Genomic DNA, 24,793 nt, shown 5'->3' with positions numbered 1-24,793 from the left:
AACTTGAAAGCGTACTTAACCCAAGGTATGACTGTACAATGGAAAAATTCAGGTGGCCTTTCCTATTGCGGAAGCAATTGTGCGGCTGTTTCTTAGTTTTATGGTCACTACGGTAGCTGCTTAGGAGAGAGGAGTTTTTCAAGATTGGGAGGGACCTCACAACTGGAGTAGCCTAGGGCCTTTCTTCATCTAAATCCGGCCCTGCTTTTACCCCCCCCCCTCAACCCATTTTTATAGGGTTTTTGAGAATAAGTAAACCCATCAGCAGAGGAAGCTATCTGTTCAATAAAGTAAAGGTAAAGGGGCCCCTGACCATCAGGTCCAGTGGTGTCCGGCTCTGGGGTTGCGGCGCTCATCTCGCTCTATAGGTCGAGGGAGCCAGCGTTTGTCCGCAGACAGCTTCCGGGTCATGTGGCCAGCATGACAAAGCTGCTTCTGGCGAACCAGAGCAGCGCACGGAAACGCTGTTTACCTTCCCGCTGGAGCGGTCCTTATTTATCTACTTGCACTTTTGATGTGCTTTCAAACTGCTACGGTAGGTGGGCAGGAGCTGGGACCGAGCAACAGGAGCTCACCCCATTGCAGGGATTCGAACCGCCGACCTTCTGATCAGCAAGCCCTAGACTCTGTGGTTTAACCCACAGCGCCACCTGGGTCCCGGTTCAATAAAGTATGTTGAGGCAATTGCATCACACCCTCACCCTCACCCTTCCCTCAACCAGCAAACCAACTTACACTGGAGCACTGTAACTAACAAACTGCAATTGAAACAAAAAAAAACCCTCCCCACCCACAACAGACAGACCCTGTGGTTCCAGGTGTCATAAGAATAAAAATGTCCCATTACTCCTCAGCAGGTGTAGCAAAGGAAGAATCATTAAACGCTAATCATAATACACACCAGAATTTATTAAATCAAAAGAGCCGTTTACTTCAAGACCCCCCCCAAACCTTCCTATACTGCGAAGGAGGAGATGAATCATTAGTTCTACTGTTGCCAAAAGTGGTGAAGTCAAACCACACTTTGTTCCTTTAATCTCTGCCCACTTCGTTCTTTTCTTTTCCTCCTCTTTCCTCAAGTCTTCCTTAAGCACCTATTCTCCATCTCCCCCCCCCCCCCTGACGCACACACACAGGGATCCTGGAGCAGGGCACAGAATTTAGCCGCTCTAGAGGCATGGATGGGTTGGTGACCTGCATGAAAGTTCACTGTCCTCTTCTGACACCTGGGCACCAGGGGTGGAGCTCTGCTGTAGGAAGGGGTGGGGCTGTTTCTTTTTTGCTGAAAAGCTTGGCTTATTCGCACGACCCATTATTGAGAGAAGACGTAGAGAGGTGGGTTGCCTGGGATGTCTTGAACATCCTGCTCCCAAGGAGTCGTGCACGCCAGCTAGCCTGCTTCGCATTACTTGAGCCGCCAGCATGGCCACATACAACGTCCAGGTGGTGACTGGGAAGCAGATCCGCGCTGGCACCATTGATTCTGTTTTTGCCACCTTGGTGGGCACCCATGGTGAGAGCCCCAAAACTGTGCTGGACAACTGGGGCCCAGATTTCTACAGAGGAGCGGTGAGTGGTTCCGAACAGGCATGGTTGGGGGGGGGGCAGGGGGGCAGAGCATTTCTTTTTTAAAAAAAATGGCGTATCTAACATTTCCCTCTGATGAGCTGGGTACCGGTAACTGAAAAGCGGAGTCAAATCTTCCCCAAGGAGCAAAATAATAATATTTGAGAAGTAAAATGTTAAGTATGCTTTTCTGCTACTGGAAAAATGAAAAAAAATCTGTTGTTGCATTTTCTCCCGAGAATAAATTGTGTTCGCGTGCTTGCTTTGCTGGTTTGATACGTGCCTGAAATCAACCTTCTCTTTTGCCTGCTCATGCTTTCCATGTTAAAACTTGCTGATAAATAGTTGGATGCGGTTATGTCTACCCCTCTGGCCATAGCCTTTTTCCCCTTCCCAATATTGTGTAGCAAGTCAGTGGTTATCCAGTTAAACGCTTCCAGTGACATTTAAACAGAGTGTTCTATATGCACTGAGTTTTGAATAAAACCCCATCAATGTAAAAATGTCTAATGATAATTTCATAGAATATTAATTCAAAATAATACGAGACATCTTGGCCCTATTAATTTTGTGTGGTCTTCTCCACTTTCCCCCAAGCAAGTTTAACTCTGTCTGAAACGTTAAAATTAGGTCGGGGAAAGAATGGAAATCTCAAGGCTCCACTCATGTAATTTCTTTTAAAAACATTTTTAAATTAATTTTCCAATAATTACCCAATATTACCAGAGTTTTGCCAATTATGCAGATTCCAATTAATATCAAAATAATTCCAGTCATTTCCAGATTTATACAATTTAATCAAAGTGGTTTCCTGTGCTCCTTGATCAATGTTTTTTGTCCAGTTCTTATATTGCTGTGGTTCATATTTTTTAATTAACATCTAATTACATTTCAGTTGGTATATTAATCATTAAGATAACAGCTGCATTTTTAGTGATTACTATTTGTGTTAATACCTTATCTAACTTTCCATAGGATTTCAAATGAGCTGCTCTAATTATTTTCCTTCTCCCTGCGTGTGTCAGTCTGAATATATCCAATTATAAAACTCCTTGGCCTTTGTCTACTGTCCAATTCTTGAAATTCCTACAATTGCTGTTGTCTCCCAGTGTAACCGGGGCGGGGCTATAATCCTGGAGAATTCTCAAAATATCTCAATAGCGCCCTCCCATCGTGCTCTCATCTTGCTCAGTGTTTCCAGACAACAACATACTCCAACAGTCCACTCTTTCTCACTTCTCGGTCAACATCTAGAAATTTCCACAGCTAGAGAAAGAGGGATTCAGCTTCCACCGCAGGGGATCTTGGAGTACATTCATTTTAATTAATCACCATCTAAGTCTCCATGCCTCCCTCATCCACGGCTCCAAATTCCTTTCATCTTCATGTGATTCTATGACATACATACACACAGCACTGAGTTCTCTAGTGGGCTCTACAACCCAATTCCAGTGTGCTGTTGAAGCGCCCCAGAAGAAGAAGAAGAAGCTGAAATCCTCCTTTAAAAAAATTAAATCTGTGGTTTTTGTGCATTCTTGAGATTTTATCTCTCTCACACATCCATTTCCCTTCCTGTGATTGATGCCAGAAGCTTTCAGGTAGATGTCCAGGTGCGCTGATCTTCTTATTAGTTTTGCTGTCCTGATTTTCATCCCTCAGTTTGTACTTTGGGGATGACTTAAGTTGTTACCAAGCCAGTGTGGTGTAGTGGTTAGTGTGTTGGACTTTGGCCCTGGGAAACACCAGGGTTCAAATCCACACTCGGCCATGAAGACCACCGGGTGACCTTGGGCCTGTCTCTGCCTCTCAGCCTACCTTGCAGGGTTGTTGGACGGATAAAGTGGAGAGGAGAACTCTGTATGCCTCTTGAGCTCCTTGGAAGGAAGGTGGGATATAAATGCAATGCATAGCACATACATATGGGCCCCAGAGCTCATTTTCAACCCCAGGGGATTCCTAGACATCTTTGGCAGGAAGGCATGGAAAGGATGCTTTTTGCTTCTAAAGCACATTCTTGTGCAATAAATGCTTGAACATGGGGACTACTAAATACCACCGCTATGCTTCCCTCCATCATCTCCCCGCTGCCACCAGCAACAAATACAGAAGCTATGTAAAGGTCACCATACTATGGCAAAAAACCATTCTAACAATTAAGGAAGACTGGCGCTGTGGGTTAAACCACAGAGCCTAGGGCTTGCCGATCAGAAGGTCGGCAGTTCAAATCCCTGCAACGGGGTGAGCTCCCGTTGCTCGGTCCCAGCTCCTGCCCACCTAGCAGTTCGAAAGCACGTCAAAGTGCAAGTAGATAAATAGGTACCGCTCCGGCAGGAAGGTAAACGGCATTTCCGTGTGCTGCTCTGGTTCGCCAGAAGCAGCTTTGTCATGCTGGCCACATGACCTGGAAGCTATACGCCGTCTCCCTCGGCCAATAATGTGAGATGAGCGCCGCAACCCCAGAGTCGGTCACGACTGTACCTAATGGTCAGGGGTCCCTTTACCTTTACCTTTAAAGGAGTAAAAGGTACTAAGGTGGGCATAAGTGAATACAAGATCAAAGTATTTGCAGACGATGTGGTATTAACATTTGAAGAGCCTCAGACCAGTGTAACAGAAGCGCTGGAAGTAATTGAAGAGTTCGGGCAATTGGCAGGCTTCAAACTAAATAAAGCCAAAACAAAAACGTTGGTCAAAAATATGGATCAGAAACAAATTGAAGAATTACAAAATAAAACAGAAGTTATGGCAGTGAAAAGGATTAAATACCTGGGCATATGGCTGACCCCTAAAAATATCAATTTATTTAAGGATAATTATGTATTGATTTGGAAAGAGATTTAGAAATATGGGAGAGATTGAAGCTCTCTTCCTGGGGAAGAATCTCTGTGATCAAAATGTGTTACCTAAAATGTTATTCCTGTTTCAGATAATCCCTGTGATTAGTGAGATAGGACAGTTTAAAGATTGGATATATATAGATATAGATATAGATATAGATATAGATATAGATATAGATATAGATATAGATATATAGATAGATTCATCTGGCAGGGAAAGAAGTCCAGGATAAAGTTTAAATCAGGCATCCCCAAACTTCGGCCCTCCAGATGTTTTGGACTACAATTCCTATCTTCCCCAACCACTGGTCCTGTTAGCTAGGGATCATGGGAGTTGTAGGCCAAAACATCTGGAGGGCCACAGTTTGGGGATGCCTGGTTTAAACTTCTCACTGAGAAGAAAGAAAGAGGCGGATTTTCCCTGCCAGACCTAAAGATATATTATGAAGCGTCTTGTTTGGTTTGGTTGAGGGATTGGATGAAATTAGAAAATACAAGTTTGCTAAATTTAGACAGATATGGAAACAGATATGGATGGCATGCATATCTGTGGCATGATAAAGTGAAAGTTCACAGAGGCTTCCTAAATCATTCTATAAGAAAGCCACTATATGAGGTTTGGACCAGGTACAAAGAATTGTTAGAATGGAAAACACCATGGTGGCTTTCTCCAGTAGAATCAATCTCAGTAAAAAGGCTAAATATGAAAGATTCCTGGCTTACATACAGGAAGTTGCTAATGAAAGATGATAGAGGGCTAAGGATGAAACCATATGCAGAACTAGCCGATAAATTGTCAGGTTGGTTACAGTACCATCAGATCAATGATGTTTTTAATAAAGATAAAAATAAGAATGGCTTTGGAATTTCAAGATCAAAGCTGGAAACCGAGTTGTTGGAGGGTAAAACAAAAATGTTATCAAAAATGTATGATCTTTTGTTGGAATGGCATACAAAAGATGAAGAAGTCAAGGAGGTGATGACGAAATGGGCACTAGACATTGGGCATAATATAGAATTTGACACATGGTATAGTTTATGGAACACAGGATTAAAATTCACTGCATGTATGACTTTAAAGGAGAACATAATGAAAATGATGTCTAGATGGTACTTGACTCTAACCAAGTTAGCTAAAATGTGTAAAATAAGGAATAAGAATTGCTGGAAATGTTATGTTAAAGCTGGTGATTTTTACCATATGTGGTGGACCTGTGACAAGGTTAAAGTCTTCTGGAACAATATATATATAATGGGTTAAAAAGAATGTTCAGGTACACCTTTCCAAAAAGACCTGAAGCATTTCTATTAGGAAGGAATGGTTGGAGAGGAAATATCAAAAATAGATCAGAAATTGTTTATATATGCTACTACGGCGGCAAGAATTTTGCTAGCCAAAAAATGGAAACAGTGGGAACTATCAACAATAGAAGAATGGCAAACAAAGGCCATGGAATATGCGGAAGTGGCAAGGCTGACTGGACATATCCAGAACCAGGCTGACCAAGTGTTCCAGAAAGAATGGACTAAATTTATACTATACTTAGAGACTTAATGTACACATATAAAGACACTAGCAGGACTGAGATAAGACTCACTTCGCGAGAAGAATTAACATTCTATTTAAGATAAAAGTGAGCATTAAGACAAGCTAAGATAAATATAGGATGGAGATGTTATAAATGTGCCAAAAAAAAAAATGCAACAGAAAAAGGACAGAGGGAAGTTGTATGTTTGGCAGATATAATGGTGGTTTTGTTATGGTATTATATAATTCTTAAAATTTGAAAATCAATAAAAATCATTTTCAAAAACAAAAACAAAACACATTCTAACAAAATCCAGGCTGCATTTCTGAGTGCAAGAGCAATAATGGGGCATTGAAGGGCAGGGGAAGGTGAGCTGGTGCTTAACCCTTCCCCCACCGCCTGTATCCTGCCACGGATTGCCCTCCTGTAGGGAAATCAGGTCCGTGTTTCCTCTTTTTCCCAGAAGTGAGTTTCATGGCTTCTTCCTTCCTTCTTTGCTGTTGGCAAACCCCTGGTTCCCGTAACCGGAGAATACCCGGAAGAGCGAGGTTGTGAAACTTACATTTCCTTTCTTAACTTAGGCTGTACTCTGTTGCAAGCGGCTTTTGTAACAGTCTTGTTCTGAAGAAAACCAAGTCCAGCAAAGGAAAGCAATCTTTTTATTTATTTCATTTATGTTTTATTTATTTATGAATGAAGGGTATGCAATTAGTGTGGATGAGGAGTGGGGAAACACAGTCCTGGGGCCAAAATGCTGTCTTCCGGTCCACTCTATCTGGTCCTTGAGAGTCTCCGCAGGATGCATCCCTCCCCACGTGACTTCACAATGGTGGGAAACGTCCTGGAATTTTGATAATCCCTCTCCTTTGCCCAGGTGGATGGCAGAGGAATGTCCAAGCGTGTTTAGGAATTGGTCCACTGTACACAGCTGTCCATGGAGGCACAGGTCAATTCTGTGTCCAGGGCAGCTGTCTACCAGCTCCACCTGGTACGCAGGCTGAGACCCTACCTGCCTGCAGACTGTCTCGCCAGAGTGGTGCATGCTCTGGTTATCTCCCGCTTGGACTACTGCAATGCGCTCTACATGGGGCTACCTTTGAAGGTGACCTGGAAACTACAACTAATTCAGAATGCGGCAGCTAGAGTGGTGACTGGGAGCGGCCGCCGAGACCACATAACACCGGTCTTGAAAGATCTACATTGGCTCCCAGTACGTTTCCAAGCACAGTTCAAAGTGTTGGTGCTGACCTTTAAAGCCCTAAACGGCCTCGGCCCAGTATACCTGAAGGAGCGTCTCCACCCCCATCGTTCTGCCCAGACACTGAGGTCCAGCTCCGAGGTCCTTCTGGCGGTTCCCTCGTTGCGAGAAGCCAAGTTGCAGGGAACCAGGTGGTGGCGCCTGCCCTGTGGAACGCCCTCCCATCAGATGTCAAAAAGGAAAACAGCTACCAGATTTTTAGAAGACATCTGAAGGCAGCCCTGTTTAGGGAGGCTTTTAATGTTTAAGAAATTAGTGTATTTTAATGTTTCTGTTGGAAGCCGCCCAGAGTGGCCGGGGAAAACCAGCCAGGTGGGCGGGGTATAAATAATAATTATTTACTATTATTATTATTATACAAAGGTGAAATTAAGATTAATTGCTCTTCCCTACCTTTGCCTCTGACCAGCCCACCATCCACATGTGTCCCCTGGAAGGGAATAAGACCCTCGAGCTTCCCCAGTGATCGATTGTATGGCTCTCGACAGACCAATGGTCTGACTCAGCATAGGCAGTTCAGCGTGGTGCAATGGTTAGAGTGCTGGACTAGAACCTGGGGGAGACCAGGGTTCGAATCCCCACTTGGCCACGAAGCTCACTGCGTGACCTTGGGGGCCAGTCACTGCCTCTCTCAGCCTAACCTGCAGTGGGGATTAAATGAGATGGGGTGACCGTGAGCAGCTTGGGGGGAAAGGAGGGCCCTGTGATCTCTGGGTGAGGGGCAGTACAAAAATGCAATGAATGAATGAATGGGCCTCATCCACACCAATTGCATACCCTCCAACATTTCTCTGACGAAAAAAGGGACATTCTGTTCTACATCAGGAAGATTCTGGGATATTGGGTCGCTTGATGGGGAGTTGGACTTTAAAAGCCAACCCCAGATTTTCGTATAATGTTGCAGGATTCTCAGTCAGTAAGAGAGACCCCGGGTTCTCAGAGGAAAAGCCTTTGGTTTATGAAGCTACGCAGCTGGCTGCAGTGGGGTAGCTCCCAAAAGCTGAGCGTCGTATCTAAAACAGAGCAGGTTTTTTTATAGTTCGAGACAAACAACTATCAGCAGAACATATGATCGCATCCAGAACAAGATACAATTTTGCAAGCAAGCAAGCAAGCAAGCAAATCACAAGAATCCCATCCCACCAGTTCCTCCCCTGGGCAACTTGTTTCCCAAGGAAATTTCAAGATTAGTTCCCTTCTCAAGATTAACCACAGTTCCCCATTCCTTCCCAGAAACTGCTATCTTTGCAGACAGAGTTCTGGCCCATCTTCTAATGGCTCACCCATCATGGAGGTTGGGGGGGGGGGAGGACAAACACCGTGTCTGCTTCTATTGGGGTCAGCAGGGGATGCTGAGGCGAGTAAATTCTATTTGTTGCATCCATCAATAACAGCAGGGTAGTCCAACAAGCAGGGTAGTCGAACAATGGGACCCAGGTGGCGCTGTAGGTTAAATCACAGAGTCTAGGGCTTGCTGATCAGAAGGTCGGCGGTTCGAATCCCTGCAATGGGGTGAGCTCCCGTTGCTTGGTCCCAGCTCCTGCCCACCTAGTAGTTTGAAAGCACGTCAAAGTGCAAGTAGATAAATAGGGATCACTCCGGCGGGAAGGTAAACAGCGTTTCTGTGTGCTGCTCTGGTTTGCCAGAAGCGGCTTTGTCATGCTGGCCACATGACCTGGAAGCTGTCTGCGGACAAACGCCGGCTCCCTCGGCCTATAGAGTGAGATGAGCGCCGCAACCCCAGAGTCGGACACGACTGGACCTGATGGTCAGGGGCCCCTTTACCTTTAGTCAAACAAGCAGCTAGCTGCCTGAGTGAGAATGGGGTTCTTCTGAGGGCCGCAGTGCCAAGGACTTTGATAATTCCCATAGAACCTACAGGCTAAGTTAAAGGTGAGGTTTTTCACCTGGAGTTGAAATCTGTCACTTTATCATCCCTTCCTGCTTTCTAAGGCTGCCTCTGGATCTCCCGACTTTTCCGTTGCAGGTGCATGACTACAAAGTCACCTGTGAGCAGGATCTGGGGGAAATCGTGCTTCTCCGTCTCCACAAAGAAGCTGTATGTAATGTGCTGTCCACTAGCTGGTACTGTAGTTTTGTCACCGTGTCGTCCCACAAAGGAGAAGTCTACAGATTTCCATGCTATCAGTGGATTGCGGGTTCCGATACCCTGGAGCTGAGGGAGGGGACGGGTAAGTGGACCTGCTTGGGGGGGGGGGGAGAGAGAGAGAGAGAGAGAGAGAGAGAGAGAGAGAGAGAGAGAGAGAGAGAGAGAGAGAGAGAGAGAGAGAGAGAGAGAAGGTCACTATTCTGCAAAATCATCTTTTAGCCTGTTGATTGTTTGGGCAGCATGCCCCCCCATGGTGATCAAGGGTATTTACTGTTCATAAGAAAATGTAAACTACAGTGGTACCTTGGTTCTCAGACTTAATCCGTTCCAGAAGTCGGTTCCAAAACCAAAGCGTTCCAAAACCAAGGCACGCTTTCCCATAGAAAGTAATGCAAAATGGATCGATCCGTTCCAGACTTTTAAAAACAACCCCTAAAACAGCAATTTAAACATGAATTTTACTATCTAACAAGAGTGTTGATCCATAAAATGAAAGCAATAAACAATGTACTGCAGTCACACAACCAACCAACCAACCAATCAATCAATCAGTAGCTGAACTGGGTTCCAACAGTCACAAAAACCAAACAAAATGAAAAAATTCCTTCCAGCAGCACCTTAAAGACCAACTACGTTTGTCATTGGTATGAGCTTTCATGTGCATGCACACTTGAGCCGCAAAAACAAAAACACAAAATAAATAGCAAAAACAGACAGACCTCAGTGTAACACTCCAAATGGAAGTGTGGCACTCAAAACGGAGCACGTTCGGCTTCCGAAAAAAAGTTCGCAAAGCAGAAGACTTACTTCCAGGTTTGCAGTGTTTGGGTTCCAAGTTGTTTGGGTACCAAGGCATTTGAGAACCAAGGTACCACTGTACCAGATCTGAACCGAATGAAGCAGGCTGACATAATAAACACCATCTTTCTCTCTCTCTCTCTGTCCCTCCAGCGAAAACACCAGCCATGGATACCCATCCTTTACTCCAGAACCAACGAAAGAAGCAGCTTCAGCAGAGACAATCTTGCTACGAGTGAGTGTGGCTGCTGTAAACTTCTAGTAATACACATCTAGTGTGTGTGTGTCTGTCTGTGCTTCTAGTCCTCATTTCTTCCATTTCCAATGTTCAGAATGTGAGTGCTGTTGCTTAGGCAGCCAAAATGGCGCCACCTGCGCAGGCACAATTTGGGGGAACCCCAAGGTTTGTAGGGATGCAACGAATCGTTCAGGGGAGGAAGCCTAAGCATGCAGGAAACCCCTGTGCTCAGTGGACACAGAATGCTGGCTGACTGTTGGGGAGCAGGATGGGAAGCCCGTTTGGCCCTGAAGGAGCGTCTCCACCTCCCATCGTCCAGCCTGCATACTGAGGTCCAGCTCCGAGGGCCTTCTGGCGGTTCCCTCCTTGAGAGAAGCCAAGTTACAGGGAACCAGGCAGAGGGCCTTCTTGGTGGTGGCGCCTGCCCTGTGGAACATCCTCCCAGCAGATGTCAAGGAAATAAACAACTATCTGACTTTTAGAAGACATCTGAAAGCAGCCCTGTTTAGGGAAGTTTTTAATGTTTTATTGTGTTTTTAATATTCCGTTGGGAGCCGCTCAGAGTGGCTGGTAGGGAAACCCAGCCAGATGGGTGGGGTATAAATAATAAATTATGATGATGATGATGATGATGAATGGAATGGAGTTTCCTGCAGGAATGTGTGGGCGAGCAGGCACTTCCCCCCCCCACCCCGCACTGCAGCATTTTGTTGCTGGTTCCACTTATGTGTCAGGAGCTAGCCAGCAATAAATCACAAGGAGTAAATGAAGTTAACTCTTTGTTGGGAGAAGCTAGGTCTGCTCAGGAGTGCCAGGCCTAATGAGCACAGCAACTCTTTTCAGTGGGTCTTGCCCCAATGAGGCAGTTGTTAAGGTCCCGACCTTTCCATAGCTGCCTGTCTCCTCCTCCTCCAGGTCCTTTCTGAGCAATCACAGACTATGCCGGCGTGCCCGTCTTTTGTCCTCCCACTTCATAGCTTTCCTGGTCCTGGGGGACCAGTGGGGAGGGGAGATGGTCACAGAAAGAGGGAGAGACCCCCCTGGCTTCTTTACCAGCCTGGCTCATCTCTGCCTCTCAACCTCCTACCTCTCCTACTTCAGCTTCTACCTCTGATTCTGGACCTCCATCTGACACAGACTCTCCCTGTTCACTAAGCCCTGTTGCCTCTTCAGCTTCCAATATCTCTTCTTCCCAGGATTCTCCCTCTGACCACTCAGCATCGTCCCAACACCAGTCTTGGGGCCCCGAGCCTTCTTCTCTTGTTGGTTCCCCAGCTGGTTCCTCCCACCATTCCTTTGGATCCAACCAGTCCATGACATTGTGATACTGATTTCCTTCTACACAGGTGGAAGAAGTTTGCTGAGGGCATCCCTTTCCATCTGGACGTTGCATCCCCCCAGGAACTGGACACAAACATCAGGTTTTCTTTCGTCAAAGCAGTGGATTTTGCCAATCGCTCCAAAGCCCAGTAAGTTTGGGGAAAGAAGCCGCAATGTTGGTGGCAGATCACGTTCCTTAATGCAGACCACTTTCTGGGCTACCCACAGGCAGTTCCAGGCCACAGTCTGTGGTAAGCAGTGAAGTGTAGCTGGGTTGTGACAAGGCAAGACACAGTGATAACAGCAAGAACCTTTATTGAACTAACAGAACTGGACAACATGGGCAAAGCAACTGCTTATATGCATTCCTGAAAGCCTGGGCCACTCCCACTCCCAACGTGATTGGCTGTCTAAATTTCCACGCTGCGAATCACGACTCAGAGTTTCAGGGCCAATGGCAGAGGCCCAAATCCTGAAATGTCCTGTGATTGGACAACATGTATCAAGTCAGAACACAGGGGCTCAGAATCCTTAGTCCAGACTCAAGCTCAGGCAAACACAGACCACTGACTACACAGCTAACAGACAAGGGGAAGGAGAATTCTGGAAGGAGGAATAACGCTAGTCAATGTTGCTCTGGTCATTTGCACCTCCTACAATGCCCAGGAAAAGTCTCAGTATATCCCCTCAGAAATCCACCATGTGGGACATACCAAAGAAAGTCCCAAAGTGACTGACAACCAAAGTAAAGCAATAACAATATAATAATGAAAAATTATGTACACATATTGGTAGCAGATGGAACATTTCAGTATCATATCATTTGCACTGCCCGAATACCCAGGAAAATAGAATCGTAGAGTTGGAAGGGACCCCAAGGGTCATCTACTCGAACCCCCTGCAATGCAGGAATATGCAGCTGCCCTACATGGGTATCGAACCTGTGACCCTGGCATTATCAGCACCATACTCTAACCAATGGAGCTATCCAGCAAAAAACTGTCTTTGTGTGGCGCCAAAAGAAAGACGAGGCCTCCCCAGAAAGAGCATGTGAGATGGCTCATCTACCATGTCTTTCCTCCATGAGAATGTCATGGGGTGGGGATGGTGGCTTCTTGCATTTAGTGACGCTCTCCGCATTGCATTACACTGTTTTACTGGCCACTTCTAAAATTCTCGCGTTGACTTCTTTTGATGGTTGATTTGCTGTTGTATTTTAGCTTTGGAAGCTGCCCAAATAGTATTGCTATTGCAGCGTACAAATGCTTTCAGTAAGGACAGTGGTCCCTTGGTTCTCAAACGCCTTGGTTCTCAAACAACTTGGAACCCAAACACTGCAAACCTGGAAGTAAGTGTTCCGGTTTGCGAACGTTTTTCGGAAGCCGAACGTGCTCCGTTTTGAGTGTTACGCTTCTGATTTGAGTGCCACACTTCCGTTTGGAGTGTTACATTGAAGTCTGTCTGTTTTTGCTATTCATTTTGCATTTTTGTGGCTTTTTTTTTTTTGGTGTGTGACTGTGTGGAACCCAGTTCAGCTACTGATGAATTGATTGTGCAACTGCAGTACAGTACATTGTTTATTGCTTTCATTTTATGGATCAATGGTCTCATTAGATAGGAAAATTCATGTTAAATTGCTGTTTTGGAGGTTGTTTTTAAAAGTCTGGAACAGATTAATCCATTTTGCATTACTCTCTATGGGAAAGCATGCCTTGGTTTTGGAACGCTTTGGTTTTGCAACTGACTTCTGGAACGGATTAAGTTTGAGAACCAAGGTTCTGTAATAGATTGGCCCGTGTGTGTGTGTGCTGTTTCCTGTTCATGAGGCACCTTTAAAAGACAAGGAAGAGCACATTTCATCCTCAGCCCTTGACATTCATCCCCACTTTGTTCCCTTCTGACTTCAGGCAGGTGGAGCTCAAGCTGAGAGGATACTCCACTAGCCAAGAGTCCTGGGAGAAGCTGGAAGATATCAACAAAGTCTTCTTGTTCACCGAGACGGATTTGTCCAGTAAGATGGTAGCCCTGTTGAAAACACACTGCACACAACCTCTGATAGACCCCCATAGTGTGGATTTCGTTTCCAGCTACCTAGAGATGGGGGGTTGGTTTCCAGAAATCTGGGTCCTCAGCTCTTTCCTGATTTAGTAACACAATGGATCCTACTGTGAATGGGACCTGTGAAGTCCAAAAGTGGTTGCCACTGATATAACGTGCCCGAACCTGCTTTTGCTCGTGGGGAGATCCAGTCGAGGTTAGCGTCAAATGCTGGCCAACGCGCTGACGCTCACTGGATCCTTCAGTCAAACTTTTAATTTGCTCAGCAGCGGAACAGGGAGTAGCTCGGTTTGTTGGCGTCCAAAGCTTAATGGCATTAGGAAAGCTTGTGGAATTTGTTGGATTTAAAGCAAAGTATAATAATAAAGCAATGTACCTATAATGAAATCTGAAGCAACTTAAAACAATTTGAGACAGTTTGCACAAACTAATTTGCACAAACTAATTAAGGTAATAACTGGCATTGAGAAAGCAATCAGGCTGGGAAAATTGCATAATCGCCTCCTAACCCACTCCAGTTGCAAAATAGTTATAGGTTCTTGAGCAAATGAGATTACTAAATGTCATAATTACCGAATCTAACTCAGCAGGCCAGTCTTTGAGGCTTTCAGCTGGGAGATACAGGGCAGGTTAGTAGACAGCAAAAGAGAACAAGAAATTGATTGATTGGTTGCATTTATATCCCTCCTTTTTCTCCATGGACTGGAAGGTGGCTTATATGGTTTTTCCCACTCCTCATTTAATTCCCCAACATCCCTGTGATGTAGGTTGCAGTGTGAGGCAGTGACTGGCCTTGCAGCCTTATTTGCTGATAAGGGTCCTTAAGTTGCGCCCAGGCAGGACAGAGACAGTCAATAATGACACCGGGGGTTGAATTCAGAGAAAGAGTTTTAATCTCTATATAGAGAGACTCCTGGTGACAAGAGTAAAGAAACACAAATTTGCAAAGCTTCTTATACACTTCTTGGGCTCCTTTCCCCCTCCCCTGTAAATGTGCGCACGCAAGGGGGGGTCACAGGTTGCAAATCCATATAAGGAAGATCCGTATCCTGTCCTTCTCATAAACACAAGGGGGTCACAAGTACATATAAGGGAGATCCGTGTCCGGTCCTGTGCATAGACACATGCTGACTCAACAAAGACTTGAGTGGGGGGCTTGAGTCCCTGACTGTTTTGTGCGTCAGACTGATAGCGTCAGACAAGGCCAGCCACCCATCCGGCCTTGATAGCAAGCTGGGCATCCTGTTCCTTTTGCTATTGCTTACATTCCACTTTGGCACACAGAGAGAGGCAAAGAAAAAGCATTTTAAGCAAGACATCCCAGGGATATTGGGGGGGGGGGGGCTAAGCGACACAATCAGAATTATACAATGCAGGTAATGCAAACTATAGGATCAGTTTTAGCTCAATAACACAATTGGCAAACCTCTCCCTTCAGCCTGAGGCTACCCAGTGAGCTTCATGCCTGAGCGGGGATTCGAACCTGGTCCTAGTCAGACACTCTAACCTGGCCTTTCTCAACCGTGGGTCCCTTTATGTTATGGTTACCAGACATCCCCGTTTCCAGGGGACAGTCCCCGGATTTACAAAATCCGTCCCCGGAATGCCCCCGGATTTCGTCTAATGTCCCCGGATTTATATTTTAAGTGTTGTAGATTTATTAGTAGGGGATGAATGTTATGTGATTGGTTCAACGGCACAAGACACATCCTATGGGGACTTCTGGCGAGGCAAAACGGCAGGCGTGGCACCACGGCAGTGAGCAGCTCCTGAAGCCAGCCAGAGCCGACTGCGCTCCCAGGCAGGCTCTGGGCTGCTGAGACTTCCGCTGCCGCCGCCACTGCCAAGGAGGAACTGGGGATGCCTGGCGCATCAACTAGGGGAACCACTGGCACCGCCGTGACCCAAATAATTTCATGACTCCTGGAGGCAGACCCACGTAAAAGGTAGACTAAGCTATCTGGGATCAGGAAGAGAGAAACTGAGAAGACCCTTCTTGTGTCAGATGTTCTCCACGCAGGGCAAGCTCAACACACTCCAGCCCTGGCTTGATGCTCCTGTGTTTTGAAGCTCTCGCTTGTTTCGACTCCACGGTCTAAGGCATCTCCCTCTGTTCCTAGGATACGTGGTGAAGCACTGGAAGGACGACGCGTTCTTTGGGTACCAGTTTCTGAATGGTCTGAACCCAAGAATGATCCAAAGATGCACAGAGATTCCATCTAACTTCCCTGTGACTCAGGACATGGTGGCCCAATCCCTTGGGGCCTCCACCACGCTGCAGAAGGAGCTGGAGGTGAGGATGGAAAGCGCTCTGCAGCTCACTGATGGGAAAACGCTGTTGCACCAGAAGAGGCGCACTAGCTGCACACCTCTCCTCTATGATGATGATGATGATGATATTATTATTATTATTATTATTATTATTATTATTATTATTATTATTATTACCCTGCCCATATAGCTGGGTTTCCCCAGCCACTCTGGGTGGCTCCCAACAGAATATTAAAAACACAATAAAACATCAAACATTAAAAACTTCCCTAAACAGGGCTGCCTTCAGATGTCTTCTAAAAGTCAGGTAGTTGTTTTTCTCTTTGACACCTGATGGGAGGGTGTTCCACAGGGCAGGCACCACTATCGAGAAGGCCCTCTGCCTGGTTCCCTGCAACCTGGCTTCTCGCAGGGAGGGAACCACCAGAAGGCCCTCAGAGCTGGACCTCAGGCTGAACGATGGGTGTGTGTGTGTGTGGAGACGCTCCTTCAGGTATACTGGACCGAGGCCATTTAGGGCTTTCAAGGTCAGCACCAACACTTTGAATTGTGCTTGGAAATGTACTGGGAGCCAATGTAGGTCTTTCAGGACCGGTGTTATGTGGTCTCGGCAGCCGCTCCCAGTCACCAGTCTAGCTGCCGCATTCTGGATTAGTTGTAGTTTCCGGGTCACCTTCAAAGGTCGCCCCACGTAGAGCACATTGCAGTAGTCCAAGCGGGAGATAACCAGAGCATGCACCACTCAGACAAGGCTTGGCAGGGGGTTGGACTGGATGGCCCTTGTGGTCTCTTCCAACTCTATGATTCTATGATTCTATGATTCTAAGGCAGTCTGCAGGCAGGGAGGGTCTCATCCTGCGTACCAGATGGATCTCTGACCGAGGCTTGTGTTCTTCTCCCAAACAGAAGGGGTCCATCTTCATTGCTGACTACCGCATCCTGGATGGGCTCTCTGCAGGAATCAATAACAACTGCCAGCAATACATAGCAGCCCCTTTGTGCTTGCTGCATCTCACAGCCCAGGAGCAGCTCATGCCCCTCGCCATCCAGGTAACAGGTTGGGGCAGCTGGGGGCTCAGAAGATGCTGCAGATCTGCCTTTGGGAGATAGCAGTGAGGAAGGGAGGCTGTCCCTCCATCACGGGCCGAAGGCGACCCCTGGTGGTTCTCCGCGGTACTCTGCAACCTCATACTTTAAATTGAGTCATACTGTGCAGAGTCGACTTGCACGATTTCAACCTTACTGTCACGGACTGACTGGGTACCAAGGAATGGTGGGCGGCAGCAGCTGAGGGAAGAAGGCTCAGTGCCTGAGAAGTAGTGGCGGGATGACAGTGAATGGTCAGAGGCAGAAGAGGGAGCAGACTGGGAGGAGAAGGTGTCGGAAGCTGAAGAGGCAACAGGGTTTTGTGAGCAGGAAGAGGCTGCGGCAGAGAGCAGTTCAGACTCGGAGCCAGGAGAGAAGAGTGGAGAGAAAGGGGGGGGGGGTCAGGAAACAGAAATGAGTCAGGATGGTGAAGAATCTAGGGGGTCTTCCCTCTCCTGCTGCGACCAGCTCCTTACCCTGCCTGGTCTCCCAGAACATGGGGATGAATGAAAAGGCTGGAGCAAAGAGAGACGAAGGAGTCTCAGATGCTTAGGAAGGCCCTGGGGGAAGAGGAGACTTAGGGAGCTGTGGGAAGGCCTGGGGACTTCATTGGAGCTAGATCTACCAGGAATAGTTGCTGTGCTCATTAGGCCTGGCCTTGCTTCTTTGAATGAGGAGTTAATTTCACTGACACTGTGTGAGTTATTGCTGACCTGCTCCAGGTGGCACTTATATGATTGAAAGATGGCTGTTTGAAATCCCACAAATTAATGGCATGCAAGGCAAAGAGCTGTGATGTTCCTTTTGTGATTCGTTTTCCTGGCATGGATAGAGCCGTCAAGTTCTCTGCCTTGCTTAGTGGGTTCTGGGATGCTCTCATGACAGCATCCCAGAGTCTGATAAGCAGGGCAGAGAATTTGCAAGCTCCCTATGTTGCTTGGAAGGAAAGGATGCTCACAGTGGGGCAGTTTGAAGAGACATGTTTTTCAAAACGTACCAGGCACAGAATGTAACCCCTGCACAAGATGCGATGGTACCAGATTTATCGATAAAGAATCTCACCAGAGACTCTAGAGATAAAGAATCTGCAGTTTACCCCTCCTCTTATTGACCGGAGACTGTCCAAGAAACAGGAAATGGAGAGTAGGAATAAATGGAGCAAATGTTGTATTCTGCCACCCCCCACAGCTCAGCCAGACCCCTGGCCCGGAGGCTCCCATCTTCCTGCCGAGTGATCCTGAATGGGACTGGATCCTGGCCAAGACCTGGGTGCGAAACGCTGACTTCCATGTGCACCAGGTCCTCACCCACCTGCTCCGGACGCACCTGCTAGCGGAGGTGTTCACCATGGCCACCCTGCGCCACCTCCCCATGTGCCACCCGCTCTATAAGGTGAGGCTTCCAATTCTGTTTCCTTGGGCGCTGGTGGAACTTGGGACCGGGCCTACCTAAAAGACTGCACTGGAGACAGAAAGGAAGCACCTCCATTCTCTTCAGTAGCTTAGAACAAAGAGAGTACAGCACCCAAGATGGATGCTCACAGATGTACGCTGGCTCCCTCGGCCTATAGAGCGAGATGAGCACCGCAACCCCAGGAGTCCCTTTACCTTTAAGCCATTAACAAAGCCGTCCTCTCCCATCTTTTACAGCTCCTGATCCCCCACACCCGCTACACCCTCCACATCAACGCCTTGGCCCGGGAGCGCCTCATTTCAGAGGGTGGCGTCTTCGACCGGGTAAGCTGCCCTGGGGTCACGCTACCCCGCCTGAGAAGAACCGGGCTGAGCTGCTCCTAGACCTTCTCCTTCCAGGTTGTGATTCCCTTTTCCCCACCCCATGTCTCCAGGCAACTGGCGTCGGACTCCAAGGCTTGATTGAGCTGCTGCAAAGGGACTTGAAGACCATGACCTACTCCTCCCTCTGCCTCTCAGAAGACCTCGAAGCTCGTGGGGTGTCCTCGTTGCCCAATTATTACTACAAGAAGGACGGCCTGAAGATCTGGGCAGCCGTGGAGAGGTCAGGGAGGGCATGGGTAGGGCTGTGTCAGTCTCCATTCTGCCTGGAGTGAAATTCAATCACGGGATATATAATAAGAACAAAAATTAGAACCCAGCCGTGACAAATCCCTGAAACGAGATGTAATTATAGTGAAAAATACTGAACTTAAAAGCAAACACCACTCAAAGAATATAATGGGTATAAACCTCTCAAAAGACTAGATAAGATAAGGATGTAAATTTACCAAATAACCTCTGAACTAAAGTCAACCCTGACGAGATGCTGGCTCATTACTCGTTTCACTGGACATGATGTCTGTTTCCTCAGACATAATTCATAAGTTCATAATTATTTATTATTTAGTTATTATGAACGGGTATTATGCCGAGTGCTGCCGGAAATCGCCTCTGCGCAGAAGCGATTTTGAAAGATCTACTGGTCTTGAAAGATCTACATTGGCTCCCAGTACGTTTCCGAGCACAATTCAAAGTGTTGGTGCTGACCTTTAAAGCATAGCTGCCAAGTTTTCCCTTTTCTCGCGAGGAAGCCTATTCAGCATAAGGGAAAATCCCTTTTAAAAAGGGATAACTTGGCAGCTATGCTTTAAAGCCCTAAATGGCCTCGGTCCAGTATACCTGAAGGAGCGTCTCCACCTCCATCATTCTGCCCAGACACTGAGGTCCAGCACCGAGGGCCTTCTGGCGGTTCCCTCATTGCGAGATGCCAAGTTGCAGGGAACTAGGCAGAGGGCCTTCTCGGTGGTGGCGCCTGCCCTGTGGAACGCCCTCCCAACAGATGTCAAAGAGGAAAACAACTACCAGACTTTTAGAAGACATCTGAAGGCAGCCCTGTTCAGGGAGGCTTTTAATGTTTAATAGATTATTGTGTTTTACTCTTCTGTTGGAAGCCGCCCAGAGTGGCTGGGGAAACCCAGCCAGATGGGCGGGGTATAAATAATAAATTATTATTATTATTATTATTATTATTATTATTATTATTTCCGGTGCCCAGACATGCGGACACGGGCAGCCTGGCACCGGAGGTCGCTTTTGCACATGTCTGGACCTGGGTAGAGCCGGCACCGGAAATCGCTTCTGCGCATGCCCGGGCATGCGCAGAGGCGATTTCCGGCAGCACTCGGCAAGTGATCCCTTATTTTTAAATCCTAAATTTGACAGCTATGATTCAAGAACGTGAATGTGGGGTGTGTGTATGTGTGTGTTTGCAGCTGTGTGTGCAGGATTGCAAAGGGTTGGTTGGGGGGCTCCGACTCAGGTGGTAGAATATTGTTCTGCCTGGACACTGAGCTCCAGCGCCGAAGACCTTCTGGCAGTTCCCTCCCTGCGAGAAGTGAGGTTACAGGGAACCAGGCAGAGGGCCTTCTTGGTGGTGGCACCCGCCCTGTGGAACTCCCTCCCATCAGATGTCAATGAAATAAACAACTATCTGACTTTTAGAAGACATCTGAAGGCAGCCCTGTTTAGGGAAGTTTTTAATGTTTGATATTTTATCGTGTTTTTAATATATTCTGTTGGAAGTTGGCTAGAGTGGCTAGGGAAACCCAGCCAGATGGGTGGGGTAATAATAATAATAATAATAATAATAATAATAATAATAATAATAATAATCTGTAGAAATTCCTAGGAGCTAACCGTTGACAAAGTGAAGGAAATTTTGCGTCTGTAGTTGTAGCTCAGAAAGGCTATATCCCCTTAATTTAGTTCCCTCCTCTATTTCCATTTTACAGCCCAAATATTATTGTTGTTGTTGTTGTTATTATTATTATTATTATTATTACTGGTTTGTGTTGGGTGTGGAGGAGACTTGGCACCCCACAATCTCCTTTTTCTGTGGGTGGAGGACCAAGTGGTCCATGAGGAGGTCCCGATTCTGCAAGCTGAGCATTCTCTTATTTCCCCTTTATTTGACTCTTTCCTGTAGCTTTGTCTCTGGCATTGTCGACTTGTATTACAAAGACGACCGCTCTGTGCAGGATGATTTTGAGCTGCAGTCCTGGATACGTGACGTCTTCATGAAAGGCTTCCTGCAGCAAGAGTCCTCTGGTAACGCCCAGCCCTCATAAAATTAGGGGATTTCCTATAGCAATGAACAGAGGGAGGGGGTTAAGAATCTGCCAATGGTTCTAAAAGTAACCATGCATGCCATGCTCCTCAGTGTACCTTAATGCTGTTCAATGAACTCTTAAGTCACATGGGACTGAGGTATATGGTCAATAGGTCAAACAGGTGAATAGTCCCCCTAAAACAGAAAGTGAAAATAGCTGCCAACTGACTCTTGGGATTTTCTAAGGTCCTGAAAGGGCCAGCACCACCTATCCCGCAAGTGTCCCAGAAAACCCACGACACTCTGTTTTTCTCGCGAGAGAATGGTGACCATTTTGGACACCGTGATTTCACATGTTTCTGCACCGTTGTCCCCCCCACCCACAAAAAAAGCAATTTTGAGAGCCGCAATCTTGTGCAGCACCCCAAAACATGCATTTTTGGGTGCCATGCCTTGGGAAAGTGCTGGGTTTTTTGGGGGGGTGTGCTGTGGCATGAAATTGTGCAAGATGACAAAGTTCAAAATGGCCGCCATTCTCTTGAGAGCAGAAATGGGTAGATGGTGCCCTGGAAAATTATGTCCTGGAATTTATCCTTGAAATGTCGGATGGTATGGAGCCATTAATAGATGCTCACTATTTTTAAGCCGATCTTCAGCATTGTGAGGGCTACATAGTTTTCAAAAGAAATCTACGAGAGCCGTAGCTGTGAAGATATGGCAACACAAGACTTCCGGCGAGCTGCGGACATCTTAGGAAGCGCAGGATAGCCTTTCGGGGAATCCCGAGCTTAACGGGGCTCACGGAGGTCGCGCGAAGGCTCCGCGGACCTCCAAAACCTCAGGGGGGTTACCCTGAGGGTCGTGGTACCCAGCGGTGCCCTGCGTGCTCTCCTGCTCCCCAGTGTGCCTGCCCGTATACTGCACTTGCTCCTGATTAATAACTGTTGTGGATTTAGCTTTCCTCTTCCTCTTCGCAGGCATCCCTTCCGCATTTAAAACTGTGAAAGAGCTCAAGAAGTTCTTCACAATGGCGATTTATACCAGCTCGGCCCAGCACTCTGCTGTCAACAGTGGGCAGGTAGGAGAGTGGTGCTCCCTCATATTCACCTCCAGGCAGGTAGACATCGCGAGGCAGACTAAGCAGGCCTGGCTACAAACCTATGTTGGGTTTTATCATAGTTTTAACTGTCATGGCTTGCCCCAAAGAATCCTGGGAAAAGATCCCAAGATGCCCCACCCTAAAGACAGCTCTTCTGGTTCTCTGGGGAGCTAAAGTGACCGGTTTACTTTTATGGTGTCAATGGGCCAAAAGATAAAAGCGTAGCCATTTTGGCTAGTAGCCGTCGATAGCCCATAAATTTGCCTGATCCTCTTTCCAAGCCGTCCACATTGGCGGCCTTCGTTGCCTCCTGCAGGAGCGAGTTCCACAGTTTAACGATGTGACGCGCGGAGAGGTCTTTTCTTTCTCCTGAAACTTCCAACAAGATTTCCGATCGAGCGGAGCTTTCATATTTACCTTAATTTCACAAATTTGCATGCCTCTCGGTCACGTAGCCCACCTCTCTGCGTTCTTCATCCTTGGGTGGCGGTTGCTTTCATTCGCAGTTCGATTTGGGGGCGTGGATGCCCAACTTCCCCCCGTCCATGAGGAAGCCGCCGCCTCAGACCAAGGGGGCGGCAAGCTTGGAGGACTACTTAGACACCATCCCGGCGATCAACACCACCTGCACCATCCTGAGCACGCTGTGGTTGCTTAGTTCCAAATCTCCAGACATGGTGAGTGGGTGGCCGTCTGCCAGGGATGCTAGAGCTGAGATTCCTACATTGCCAGGGGTGGGGACATAGCTGCCAAGTTCCGGCCTGAGAAATAAGGGACTGGACCGGAAGTAGCAGACCGGAAGTAGCGCTGTCGCCATTTTGGAACTGGGCGGAGCATGCTCAGAAGCGACTTTTGATGCTGCTCTGCCCTGTTCCAAAATGGCTGCCGCACCAGAAGTTGCGCTGTGGCCATTTTGGAACTGGGCAAAGCAGCATCAAAAGTCGCTTCTGAGCATGCTCCGCCCAGTTCCAAAATGGCCGCCGCGCCAGAATAAACTGGGGAAAACAAAAAAACCCCGTTTTTTCGGCTGGGGACAGCTGGAAAAACGGGGGTTTCCCGGGGAATACGGGAGACGTGGCAGCTATGGGTTGGGATAGGTGACCCTTGGGGTCCCTTCCAACCCTACAGTTCTTTGATTAAAGCAGTGCTTCCCAACAGGTGGTCCGCAGACCCCCAGGGGTCTGCGAGCTATGCCAGAGGGGTCCGCAAGATGCTATTAGAATAAAAAATATATTAAATATATTTCGTATAACAGATTTTTTGTTTTGGCCGCTTCCTGCATGAGCAGAGTCTAGCGCAAAACTAGATAGAGGCAGTAGTTCTGCTGTATGCCGTTAGGTGGCGCTTTACAGACACTACTGTTTTGCAAAGAGGCAGCACACGCATTCTAAACGCTCACCTCCCCAAGATGCTTTGCGCGCGTCGGCTTCATTTGTGCGCTACTGCGCAGGTACCCTGTCTTCTCCATTCCCCTCCCTCCTCCCTGGCGCGCGCTGCCTCTTTGCAAAACAGTAGTGTTTGTAAACAAAGCGTTGTTTTTCGCGGAAGCTACAGTTCGCGTAGTTAAAAATGGACCGTTGGTTAAAAAGTGGTTCGTTAAAACGACAAAGGCCTACAGATGAAGAGGAAGATAATGCATTTGATGTTCAAGCAAGTAAGTCAATTAATGGGGGTCCTTGTCAGAATAGCGGCTCGATGAGGGGTCCTCGAGAAAATTTTGTTGGGAACCCCTGGATTAAAGGATGAAGAGGGCCTTTAATAATAATAGTGAAAATATCAAGAAGACTGTGCATGCAGTTTGCAGGCTACAGCCTGGCAGGAACTGGTTGCAAGTTATAGAATGGGGGGGGCATTTCTGCTCTCTTCTTCTCCCCTCTCCCAATTAACCTCCATCTCCAGGGCCTATACAATACAGTACTGCCTCTTGGGGCCTGCTTTCTTGCTTAGCCAGCCTTTTGTGAGATACTTTCCCTCTTTTTGACAGGTACGCTTGGGGAAATACCCTGAGGAGCATTTCACAGAGGATGCCCCAAAGGGTCTCATCGAGGCCTTTCAGCAAGACCTGCACAGGATCTCCCAGGAAATCGAGGAAAGGAACAAGTCGGTCTCCAAACTGATCCCTTCTGGCTACGAGTACCTGTACCCGCCTGAGATAGAGAACAGCGTCGCTATATAAGCTCTGCGGGTGGTGAATCCATTTCACGCTGCTCTTCCAATATTTGTTACCATATTACATTTGCATATATTGGTGTGATTTGCATTAATGCAGTGGATATCAGCCTCAGCACAGGGAGTCACTCTGCGGTGGCTGTTGCAGGTTACACTTCACCAACCAGTTGCCTGCCAGATGTTTTGGACTACAACTCCCATCAGCCCAAGTATCCTATGACATACAGTTAACACCGTCTTCTAGCAGGGCCCTCGCCTCGCACGGAGTCACGCTTTTCTCTCTAATGAGACTCCTCACGCACTCTGCTTGCAGCAGCTTCATTTCACCAAACTGCTGGTTCTCCTGCTGCTCCATTTCTTCAAGCCGCTCAGGGATTATTGCTATTCCTCCA

At 47.3% G+C, this 24,793-nt stretch overlaps 1 protein-coding gene across 1 annotated transcript; it reads left to right on the top strand.

Moving 5' to 3' along the window:
• The first annotated feature begins 1,195 nt into the window (after nt 1–1,195).
• Nucleotides 1,196–24,656, top strand: LOC118094804 (polyunsaturated fatty acid lipoxygenase ALOX15B). Its single transcript, XM_035135487.2, has 14 exons — nt 1,196–1,569; nt 9,178–9,382; nt 10,252–10,333; nt 11,683–11,805; nt 13,564–13,667; nt 15,835–16,007; nt 16,892–17,035; nt 18,260–18,463; nt 18,721–18,807; nt 18,918–19,087; nt 21,011–21,132; nt 22,111–22,211; nt 22,739–22,909; nt 24,217–24,656. The coding sequence occupies exons 1-14, from the start codon at nt 1,423–1,425 to the stop codon at nt 24,406–24,408; spliced, it is 2,025 nt and encodes a 674-aa protein (XP_034991378.1). The 5' UTR covers nt 1,196–1,422; the 3' UTR covers nt 24,409–24,656.
• The last annotated feature ends 137 nt before the right edge of the window (nt 24,657–24,793 follow it).

The sequence above is a fragment of the Zootoca vivipara genome, chromosome 13, assembly GCF_963506605.1.
Source record: "Zootoca vivipara chromosome 13, rZooViv1.1, whole genome shotgun sequence".
In the NCBI taxonomy this organism is placed as follows: Eukaryota; Metazoa; Chordata; class Lepidosauria; order Squamata; family Lacertidae; genus Zootoca; species Zootoca vivipara.
This window is presented reverse-complemented; position numbering and strand designations above follow the sequence as displayed.

Bases quoted from the DNA above. Each gene is read 5' to 3' on its own strand.
- LOC118094804 (XM_035135487.2), top strand. From the start codon at position 1,423: ATGGCCACATACAACGTCCAGGTGGTGACTGGGAAGCAGATCCGCGCT. The intron at 17,036-18,259 runs GTAACAGGTTGG...CACCCCCCACAG, and splicing joins TCATGCCCCTCGCCATCCAG to CTCAGCCAGACCCCTGGCCC. The intron at 18,464-18,720 runs GTGAGGCTTCCA...CATCTTTTACAG, and splicing joins TGTGCCACCCGCTCTATAAG to CTCCTGATCCCCCACACCCG.